This window comes from Hydractinia symbiolongicarpus, chromosome 1 (assembly GCF_029227915.1).
Source record: "Hydractinia symbiolongicarpus strain clone_291-10 chromosome 1, HSymV2.1, whole genome shotgun sequence".
NCBI classification, from domain to species: domain Eukaryota; kingdom Metazoa; phylum Cnidaria; class Hydrozoa; order Anthoathecata; family Hydractiniidae; genus Hydractinia; species Hydractinia symbiolongicarpus.
In genome coordinates this window covers 14064513-14076212 of record NC_079875.1, presented here as the reverse complement: position 1 = coordinate 14076212, position 11700 = coordinate 14064513, and the positions used below count along the sequence as shown (strand labels likewise).

General features: G+C 34.3%; 1 protein-coding gene across 2 annotated transcripts; it reads left to right on the top strand.

Moving 5' to 3' along the window:
* Positions 1-157: 157 nt before the first annotated feature.
* LOC130641314 (WD repeat-containing protein 41-like) lies at positions 158-11486 on the top strand. Of its 2 annotated transcripts, none has more exons than XR_008982446.1 (16): positions 158-296; positions 544-656; positions 1766-1814; positions 3392-3526; positions 4009-4071; positions 4490-4604; positions 5011-5076; positions 5954-6070; positions 6406-6563; positions 6678-6732; positions 6882-6951; positions 7330-7400; positions 7652-7713; positions 7816-7891; positions 8706-8774; positions 10725-10805. XR_008982446.1 is itself a non-coding variant. In XM_057448061.1 (16 exons), exons 1-16 carry the CDS (start codon positions 240-242, stop codon positions 10800-10802), a joined length of 1350 nt encoding a protein of 449 aa, XP_057304044.1. In that variant the 5' UTR covers positions 158-239; the 3' UTR covers positions 10803-11486. The 2 variants fall into 2 exon arrangements, 1 of the variants encoding a protein (XP_057304044.1); XM_057448061.1 differs by having other exon boundaries at positions 7652-7709; positions 10725-11486.
* The last annotated feature ends 214 nt before the right edge of the window (positions 11487-11700 follow it).

Below are 11700 nucleotides of genomic sequence, written 5' to 3'. Positions count from 1 at the left end.
TTTTTAAATTCTTTTTCTTGATCAGCTGTTTTGTTTTTTAAACCTAGATCAATTTTATTTATTTATTATGTAACAAAAAGCTACTACCATTGTTTAGCAGAATTTGTACTTCTTTAAACATGTCTCCGTCTGTTTTTTATTATTGGTTATTATACACATATGGCATGTAAATTATGGTTTTAGTGTCAACATAAAATATAAAAGTGAAAATCTAAATTTGGTGATGACTCATCGTCACCATGTTTCGCAGTCTTTTTGGCGGTGGTTCCAGTGTTGAGAAAAAAAAGCGTGATGAGGTAAGGGTATTATATAATTGTCTAATTTAAAGTCAAGCTAAAAAACATTAGTTACCATTTGTTTGCTAATCTGCTATATTTCCTGTAAAGATAAGCACTGTTCAAACAAGAGACTCTATAACAGCAAATATGGTCTGAACATAGCTTTTTTTTAAAGGTGAACATTTTTTCTGTTTGCATTGCATGCTAAGCTGTTTTTCAGCAGGCTAAGTATTTTTTCTACTGCTAGCCAATGATGTTCCTTTAGAGAAATGTTCCAGAAATAGAAGATGACCAGCCGCGTAATCGTTTTAACGAAATTCAGATTTTGAATGGTCACACGGATGTTATACATTCCATTATAAAAATTGACGAAAATAGGTAAACTTGTGTATACATTTTTTTGATGTGTTTTAGTCTGAATTTGTCAAAACTAGTTATGAGTTCTTTGGGACATTCCGATTATCCAATTGGAAAAAAGGACAACATAATGTTTCAGACATGTTTGTAGACCTAGAGATACCAAGTGAAGAGTGCTGGGCCTTGCGGAAACTAGGAGTGAAAGAATAATTAATCAGTCTTGTACAAGGTCAGAGTAAATGGCAAACTAAGCTTTATCTTTAACATTAAAGTTTAAGTTAGTGTCCACTAAGGGTCCGTAATTAGTGCCCACTGAGGGTCCGTAATTAGTGTCCTGGTATTCATTATAGTTCTTGAAGCTCTATCCAGAGAATTTAGGACTGGTTGTCGCTGGAAACTGTTGATGACCTTGTACTTCCTGCTGACACAATAAAAGATATAACAAAAAGTCACCACCTAGAAAGATAGGCTAAAGTCTAACAGACCCACACTGATTGTAGAGCAAGGAAAGAAACAAGAAAGTTCCCTTGTGCTGTTTGTAGGAACAGTGCCAGTAAAAAATCCATCTGTTGTGGAAGCTTTTATTAGTGGATATGTCAAATTCTCTGCTGTCAAAATACTTTGCACCCCCGAACTGAAACAACAACTCTTATAATTCATTAAGATTATGATAAAATAATACCCAACTTCTGTTATCATGATGATATGATTAGTCAGTTGTTGCGAGGCCTGCAAACAGTTGCAGCCAACTATTTGATTTTTTGAACTACCATTCGATCTTTTGAACTGCTAAATACCAATAAATACCAGATAGCATCCCAAGGACGCCCTAGATGGAGATGGACTGACAACATCAAAAAAGACTTACAAAGAAAGAACCTTAGACTATTGATGTGCATGATCAGGAAAAAACAGAAAGGGGCTAATGCATAGACAGACAGAGAAAGTTACATTTTAGTATTGATATAAAATCACTATTTCTGTAGCAAGAAATTTAATTTTGTCGTGTTTGTATTGTATTGTCATGTATAAAGGGGCACAATAAGAAAAGGTAGAGGTAAAGGAGTTTAGGCTAATGTAAAAAGCCTGCAAGTAAACCCTTCAAAAATTTACGAATCTATTTTTTTCAGAGTTTTGTCGACTAGCCATGATAAAAAAGGAATTGTTTGGGATTGTGAGGTAAACTTTGATGTGTTTTTTTAATCAATGATATGTTGTTGTTTTGTTTCAGTAATTTTGGTTGACATGTCAACTAACTGCATCTTCTATGTATAGCAGTTGTTTTATACGTTTAATCCTCCAACTTGCTCCTTTTGTCAACTGTCAGTGTCAATGTCATATGTTGTATGACTGTTAAAGTGACAGTTTTGGTCTAAAGCGCCAGTTGAACTGTTTTTAATGCAAACATATGCTAGAAAATGTATCCTAGCATGTCAAATGGTCGAAAAAAAAATAACATGAATCCAGGTCGAATTTTCTTGAAATTGATAAGAACATAGCATGATATGAGATCCTTTACTTTGCTTCTTTTCTAACCCCTAAAACTCCTATAGGACAAAAACTTTTCACATTGTTTTATTTGCCAACGTTTTCGTAAAAACGTTTTGAAGTCCCATTTGGAAGTTGCCATGAAAACAACACTGTTGTCGAATGCTATTGTCCCGATGTTGATAGATAATTTTGAGTTGCAGCTGTTTGGCATTCTTTCACAGACCATTTAGATCAAATTTTAATGCCTTGCAACAAAAAAGTCAATATATAATGATGCCATCCCGAAATTGCTGATATCAGCGATTTTTACGCTAATTTTTTTGTTTTACAATATATTTATCAAATTACATTAACAGGATAGTCTTGGTCCTTTTTAAAGTTGTTTAGGTGCCCATTTGTTTATAGAGGAGCATATTGGCTTAGTCATTTTCATATTCATGTACCTAAAAATACTTTTGTGCTATTTGTAAGAAACTTCAAGATGTATGAATCAATAAACAAAATTTAGTATAATTTAACACGCTTGCATAGTTGGAAAATAGTCGGATCAATATTTGCTAAGGTTCACAGGTATAGCATTTTCCAGGAGACCTGAAAACCTTTAAATAACTGAAAACTTGTGGAAAAAAATTCTTATCTATTGAAACTTAGACTGCACGTCTGCAAGTCTGTGAGAAGCCATAGGGTTCTTCTTTGACTTGGCAATCATAAATTAACTAGTGATTCTAATGGTTTTGATCATGTTTTTTTAAACCCCCTTGTTTAGATCTATTTCAAGGGTTAAACTTGTCAGAATCTTTTAGCTTTTAAAAAAACTACAGGACAAAAATATCTCAACATGAGTGGAAATTGTAAGGATAGCGCCAAAACTTGTGTGTACAATTCCAAGTGAATTGAAAAGACTGTATATAACCAAACTGGTAGTGGGCGATAAAGGTTGTGGATAAAACTTCATTGTCATTGTCGTTTGGAAGTTATTATTACTACTGTTATTTACCCAGGATAGCCTCTTCAGTTTCTATAAGGTCGTGTGAAGGGGGTCCTAGTGCATTAAAAGCTCCCATTTGAAGCACAACAACCGCTCAACTAGACAACCACCTTAGATGTCAATCCTATTCTCATGCTGAACGTAAAGCAGATAGGATCGATTCACACTTTTGTAGTCTCTAGCATGACTAGGTCGGGGTTTGAACCCAAGACCCTTCGCACTGGTGGGGAACGCTCTACCACAAGGCCATCAGTCGATAATTATTTAATTTCTTAAGACTGGTGACATACTATGTGAGTTGGTTGGTCACACACGTGCGATAAGTTCTGCAATCCTCATCGAGAATTATTTGGACGAGCAGAAAAGTTTTTGTGATGTTATTGTGACTGCCTCCTCTGATCAAACAATTCGAGTAAGTCAATCTGATTGTGTAATATTTTTTCCATGTTTTGTTATGATTTTCACCACATTATTCTTCGTTTCTCTTGTCATCATAAACTTTTGAGAGTTGTTTTTTGCAAAATATTTCGCGTTTCAGAATTTTAAAGGTTTTTAATAACAGGGAAATTAATTACATACGCGAAAATATGATATAGTAAGTTGTCCCACTCACAAAAGTTTTTATATCCCTGTTATTAATTTAAGCTAATGCATTATTCTCCTTTTTCCTTTGAGGTATTGGTGAAATGATTTATTATTTCATATTCTGGTGGTATAAATAAGGTAGTAGGATAGGTTATGCAGGGAGGTCAGGACGTTTAGTCCTGCTGACGTATTTGACACCTTATAGTACCAAGCAACAAATTTTGATCATTCTATACATTTTTCAATGCTACCCACTGGCTGCAATGTCTTTTCTTGATTTTAATTTGCTTTTGAATGTTTATATTTGAGGTGTGGGAGTTGACGAATGGTCAGTGTAGAAAAGTGATTAAAGAACATCAAAGTCCTGTTAAGGTAATATAGGGACTGCTAAATTTAGTACTAACCTGGTTGATTCGAAAAAAAAAGCGCTGAAAATTTTTTTTCTTTGATACACTCTTGTGACGAGTTTTGCTACAATCTGTAGTCTGAATTTTTTTTCTTATTGCTGTGAAAAAAAGACTTTAAAAGGTTACAGAGTCGCATGATACTCTTCATGGTTTTGCTAAAATTGTTTATCATGCGAACCACCCCCGTAAGCAAAAAGAATTTAATACTAGTATGCCAAGAGTTTTTAGTACAAATGTGTATATTGGGATTGATAAGCTCACATTTGAAGTACAGTTATTATTATAACCGAAATTTAGACCAGTTTTAGCAAAAGGCCAAGGGGGCGTGGGGGGCGGGGCTGTAAAGTGCAACTTACTTTTTTTTTGTAATTTTATCTGTTTAGCGTTTTAGTGTGGTGTTGTTCGAACCAATGCTCATTCTAACAGCTGGTCAGGATATTTGTTTATGGAGTCATTCATTTCAATTGTTGTCGAAGTTTCAACGCAATAGTCTTGACTGTATGTTGCTTACAACTAATTTGCGGTAAAATTTGCGGTGAAATTTGTTCTCTACGTTGTGACAAAGAATCTTTCTATTTCAGTTGAATTTTTTTAAGAGTAATTGGATAACAAAAAGAATATTAAGGTGAAATAGCTCCTAAAAAGTGATATTTGGGTCATTCCATTTATGTATTAAATTTTACAACATTTAATGATTTAAGTAAGCGGTTATTTCAATTAGTGTTGTTAATGAATCAGTTGTAGTTTTTTTCTAAATTTTAATGTCTAAATGATTTTTTTTTGCTTATTAAGGGCGAGATATTTCTATTGGCATTTACACCAAGGCTAGACGTATTAGTATATTTTAGGCTACTTGGTAAAAAAACGTACGCATGCATTTAAGCTTTCCTGCTTTTTCTTTTAGATGTCCACACCTTCATCAACGCAAAAACGGATCGGATAGTTACAGCTACAGATCAGCCACACCTCAGTAAGACTTACCTTTTTATACTAGGGAGACATTTCAGGGTTCCCACCATTTAAATATCCACGAATTTTTTTAAAAAGTGTCCTTGTTCCCTATATGAAAAATGACAAATGTGATTCGTATGAAGATTTTGCTGAGCAAAGGAGAACTAACTTAAAAATTAGGCTAAAACCCTGGAAATAATATTTGGGAAATTGTCCGTGATTTCCTGAAATGCTTCAAACAGCATCGCTTGGGCAGACCTACTTTGGCAGGGGTGTAGGCCGAGTAATCAACGTCAAAAATGCGCTTGCTGCACTTTCTGCAATGTCCGCGTTATAAAACAACTCGCTCCATAACTCGGAAAGGTCTGACGTCAGCACAAATTAGCACACTTTAAGATTTTGCATCTAACCAAATAACATAAGATCTTAGGTCTGCTGTAAAAATTTGAGAAGTTTGACATGTTCAGAGTTCGTGTTACTTAGACAGGAGCGGCGTTCTTGTGTGGTTGCGATCTTCGAAATTCCGACATTTTATTATTTCCAGGATTGTAGTTTAGAAATGCTCGTTAAAAATAACAGTTACTAAATGAATTATTTTTGTATATTTTCTCCTACCTATTTTTTTTTTCTATTTCTTAAAAAGAAAAACTATTAATTTTATTACAAATTTGTTTTGAAGGTAAAAAATATCCCGCGTATCCCGCGTTGTTAATGTTTTTATCTGTTCCTTTTTGTTTTCAAGGTGCGTCTAACCACGGCTAGTTTAAAAATACATAGGAATTTTACGGGTCTTCTTAAGCCATGTACTACTTTTACTTTGAACTCTGTATTCTACTATTTTCAGCTGTTTTTATGTGTATCGGTTAACCATTTTTATGATATATGTTTCTCTCCAGTTGTGTATGATATTAAGAATGAGAGTGATGGAAGTTCACATGAAGAATATGTGATTAAAGAATTCAAAAGGCTACCACGTCATCGTGAATCGATAACCTCGTTGGTTCTTATATCAGGTGGGTACATATATCGCAGTAAACCTGTGTTCATACTTATTCCTGCAGTATTTGGTACTACTTCTCGTAAACACTTTGAACACATGTTGTTTTAGACTTATGTAGCGTTGTAGTATATGCCGCCTTCAAACTATTCAATTTTACTTCGACTGAGCTTCGTATTCTGTTTTGGCAAACAAAATAAGGGGAGTAGTATGACAAAGAAATTACTTCATTATGGCGTCGGCTAAGACACAAATTTGGAAAACAGATTTCAATCATTTGCAATGACAACTCGTCAACTTCAGTAGCTATCTGAGTAAGCGCTTTTCTGTATTTACTTTTCATTTTTTTAGACGCCATGTTCGCTTCAGCATCAATGGATGGCGCTATTATTGTTTGGACTACACATCGCCTCGAGCCCACTAGAAAGTTCAATCACTATGAAACTTTTATGAATACACTGGACCATACCTACCCTTATGCTGTTCAACATATTATGATTGCAGACCAGGTATCTTAAATAACCAACAACGCCCCAGGCGTTAATTAAAAACCGCCCCTAATCGATTATTACTTTCTTTGAACTCTCAAAAAATTGATGTTGCTTTTCTTTATTTTACTTTAGAGATATATCTTTGCTGCGATAGGTACCGGCTTTGCTGTGTACGACCCCATGTTAGGTATATGTTAAAAAATTCATTTTATCAGCACTGTACATATGCCGTTTAAAAAAATGTTTTTGTGTGCTATCAAGAACGATCAGAGACGCGACAACTGTAAGTAAAACTTAGCAATGGTTAAATAATAACAGGTTGGTAATTTTTTATAGATAAATGTGTTGCGAAAATTTTGAACGCGCATCATTCACAAGTGACATCCATGGTTTTACTTGACAATGGGTATGTGCGCTTTTACTCATCATTTTAAAAAGTGTGCGTCAGTCCAGTATTGCGATTGTGAAGGATTTTAATAGATTTTTATTTTTTGTAACCAAGTGACAATAGCGGTTAGCTACTTCTCATGAATTCTATAAAATAATAATTTTTCTAAAATTCACCTAAAATTATCTCAAATTTTTTACTATCCTTCATTCCCTTTATTCCAAAATTTATTAAATTTTATTATCTGGGAAAAGCGTGCAGGTGACTTGTCACACCCTACGCTAAAAACATCTAGAAATCTTGAGTTTGTTTTAAATAAAAAATCACAGAACTCTAGCCCGGTGGACCTTCAGCGGTGGTTTATATTCTGAAACTACGTCACTGCAAACGTTTTAGAACATATCTGGCTACTTCATCCCTGGATGGTACTATCCGATTGTGGGCGTCACCTCTCCCTAAGACTCCAGGTATTTTTGAATTAGTTTCTTTCGTGCTATGTCAGCAAAATTATTGTTTCAACAATTTGTTTGTCATTTGTTGGTTATCGATTTTTCGAATATTTCTTTGTGCAAAGTTCTATTACATAAGTAGTATTGGTCGTGTTTCACAAATATTTTTGTCAATCTATTGAAATGTGTACAGATTAGTTAGGCATGAACTAATATGGACGATGCGGTAACTTTTCAAGACATCTCTTTTTCTTTTTTCTTATGTTTAGAAGAGCTTGCGAAGGCGCAACAGGCGGTAACGCCAATGTCAAAGTTAGTTGGAAGAAGGTGGGTACGTCAATTATAATTGATGACCTTAAAAGAAACTCGTGCCTTAGTGTCGTTGCATTTATCTTCACTGATTCAGTACTGCTACATTTTTTTTCGATTGTAGAATTCAAGATTGTCGTGTGTTTCCAATCAAACTCGAGCTGGTTGGAATGTGTTTGGCCCACTCCAGCTCTGTCCAGGTAATTGATAAATTTTTATAGTTTGTAGTTTTTATATCATGTTATTTATATACAACATCCAGCATGAAAGTTTTGAGAGTTTTTCCGCATTAAACTTACTTTAAATCACTCAAATTTCGCGCATGTCTAAATTTCGCGCATGTTTAAATTTCGCGCATGTCTAAATTTCGCGCATTTTATTGTTTTTAATGGATCTGGCATTGCCAACGAGTTAGAAAACAAGAGTAATGAACAAGGAGACGACGTTGAGAAAACGAGTCCCTCCACCTTGACGGTAGGGATTGACAAATAAAGTCGGACAAATGACGGACGAACTATAATTGTAATTGATAATTGAAAGAAGCATGATACAAATATGGAACAAATATGGAACGAAAAATTGTTTCGCGCGCATATAATTTTAAATAAACCATTTTTTCGCGCTTTGCCCCTGCGCGAAAATTAGATGTGCCCGAAATTCAAGTAATAAAGGTGCCTAATTTTTCGAACATGATTTGTCTCGGAAATCAGTTGTTTTAATAATCCCTGTTTTTGTTTATTTTTTGACTACTTTGAGATGACGTGTTGCTTACCAGATGATTCGAGGTTTCCGAATTTAAGCCTCATGTTACTTGCCAAATGTTTCGATTTTTTCGGATTTAAGCCTCATGTTGCTTACTAAATGTTTCGGTTTTTTCGGATTTAAGCCTCGTGTTGCTTATAAATAAAGCATGCATTGTTTTTTTTAAAACATTTTTATACTCCGCTCATACATTTCACGTAATATTGTTTCTTTGATGATGTTTTTTATATATATTTATTTTTTTTTGTTTAGTCTGTGATTAAGTGTGGAAAGGAAGGTTTTATTTCGTGTGGGAACGATGGCATGGTTATACTGTGGAAAGTAAGACACTATATAATTCTCCACAGGTTTGACGTTTCCTTCGGTCTGACTAAACATGAATTATTTATTTCGCTATTAAGAAGTCGATTCATTAGTAATGTTAGCTTGATTAAAAGGACAGTTGGACACACGTTACAATCAATCCTTTATACATAGTAGACATTCATGTAACAACAGAAAACACACAACAGGGTGGACGCGCCTTCTGACGCCTGCTTAAAGGCTAAAGTCCACTTCGATATTTTAGCACGTCGGTTCAAGACGCACGCGTCAAAGTGCTCAATATTGCGCAATATATAGAAGCGCTTTTGTCCGCCTGTTCGTTTAAAAAAGCAAAATCATTTTTTATGAACGCTGAAAGTAATAACGTAATTTCATGATTTCGACCAATAAGTTAGCCTGAAAAGCTGCCATTTTGAGTTTGTGCGCGCATTTCTGCGTCCACAGTGGACATTGTGCCGCTAAGGGTTGTGTCGTGTATTGCGATCGAAGTGGACTTAACCCTTAATAACCTAAATACTTGACCAAAAAATTGATTTTTCCTAAAATGTAAAATTTTGTTCTTTCCATGTAGTAGCTTTTTCGCATGTCAGTATGTTTGCCAGAAAAGATCATTAGTTTAACTCTTTACTGGTATAAAGTTTGTCAAAATCTTCTAAAAATAGAAAGTAATAACGTAATTTCATGATTTCGACCAATAAGTTAGCCTGAAAAGCTGCCATTTTGAGTTTGTGCGCGCATTTCTGCGTCCACAGTGGACATTGTGCCGCTTAGGGTTGTGTCGTGTATTGCGATCGAAGTGGACTTAACCCTTAATAACCTAAATACTTGACCAAAAAATTGATTTTTCCTAAAATGTAAAATTTTGTTCTTTCCATGTAGTAGCTTTTTCGCATGTCAGTATGTTTGCCAGAAAAGATCATTAGTTTAACTCTTTACTGGTATAAAGTTTGTCAAAATCTTCTAAAAATAGAAAGTAATAACGTAATTTCATGATTTCGACCAATAAGTTAGCCTGAAAAGCTGCCATTTTGAGTTTGTGCGCGCATTTCTGCGTCCACAGTGGACATTGTGCCGCTTAGGGTTGTGTCGTGTATTGCGATCGAAGTGGACTTAACCCTTAATAACCTAAATACTTGACCAAAAAATTGATTTTTCCTAAAATGTAAAATTTTGTTCTTTCCATGTAGTAGCTTTTTCGCATGTCAGTATGTTTGCCAGAAAAGATCATTAGTTTAACTCTTTACTGGTATAAAGTTTGTCAAAATCTTCTAAAAATAGAAAGTAATAACGTAATTTCATGATTTCGACCAATAAGTTAGCCTGAAAAGCTGCCATTTTGAGTTTGTGCGCGCATTTCTGCGTCCACAGTAGACATTGTGCCGCTTAGGGTTGTGTCGTGTATTGCGATCGAAGTGGACTTAACCCTTAATAACCTAAATACTTGACCAAAAAATTGATTTTTCCTAAAATGTAAAATTTTGTTCTTTCCATGTAGTAGCTTTTTCGCATGTCAGTATGTTTGCCAGAAAAGATCATTAGTTTAACTCTTTAATGGTATAAAGTTTGTCAAAATCTTCTAAAAATAGAACGGCTTTTGTACTTTTCTATACCCCAAACGTTCTAAATTGTCCGAAAATTACTAACTTTAAAATTACTACATAACTGGCCGTTCTTAATCCCTCAATCGATTAGAGTCTTTCGGATTTTCTCCATGGGTATCCGTAATTACCAGTTTGACTGTACACTGTACATTTCTTAAGCGGAATTATGCTCCACGAATTCATGCATAATAAAATTTACCTGTCCGGATATTTTTAGCAGTGCTATCGGTACAATTTCATGGATTTTTGTTTTTAAAAAAACAGGTTCTGGATTAAACCAGTTGCTCTCTATAGTCACAAAATTAAAGCGTTTAACGGTTAAGTCTTCTGCTTTTATATATCGTAGGATTCAGAATTATCGAGAAGACGAAGAGATGAAGAATTTCGGAAAGTTTTATCGAAATTAGGATGGCTTGATCATTAGCGCAGTATTAATTTGAGATGTTATTTTCATTAAATTTTATTTTTTTACATTTTGTAGGTCCATAGAAGTTTTAAAGGTGGTCCAAATATTCATTTTTAAGCTGTTTAAAGTTATAGATAAATTATTTATCATTTTGGGATTTCTAGACAATTCTGCACTGTTTATAAGTCAGTATTTCAATATATAATTCGTCGAAAAAAATTTTTATCGCCCTTTAAAAAAAATTAATCCCCTATTTTACGATTATTCTTAAGCCGTTTTATTTAACTGGAAACTGGGGAAGACAATATAATGTTTGTCAATTTGTGTTGAATGTCGTATTTTACTTAGATAAGCGTGACGGCGTTTATTTAACTTTAATGCTTTCAGGTACGGCGCTTGTTAGAGGGCGAAGCTTATTTCAGGGCAGGATTATTTAAAAAATTTCATTGAAAGAGTAAACAAGGATATAAGTGATTCCAGTAATTATTTCTGGAAAAGAAAATTAAATGTTAGTCGCGTTTATGGCGCTTATTTGAGGAAATACAGTTGTTAATGCGCTAAAAATGTATTTTGTAATTTTATAACCTTACGATGTTATTTTTCTACACTTTATTTTTTCTCAATTTTTAATTATTCATGTATACAAGAAATATATTTTGTAAATTATTAAAAAGTAAAGCAATTGAATCGCATTTGTACGTATTTACAGTGTCATTTGTTAGATACTAGTCGTTAGCCCGTGGAAAATCCACGGGTTCGCCCGTCCTTTTTATACCGCATTGCGTGCTTTTCGCTATTGCGCAGCTAAGCTACCATTTTGCGTGACAGGCAGACGTATACGGGCATTATAATATAGATTGTGAGAGTGTGACTTAAACAGTTATATTAAAGTTATACCAAAAAAGGTCGTACCATC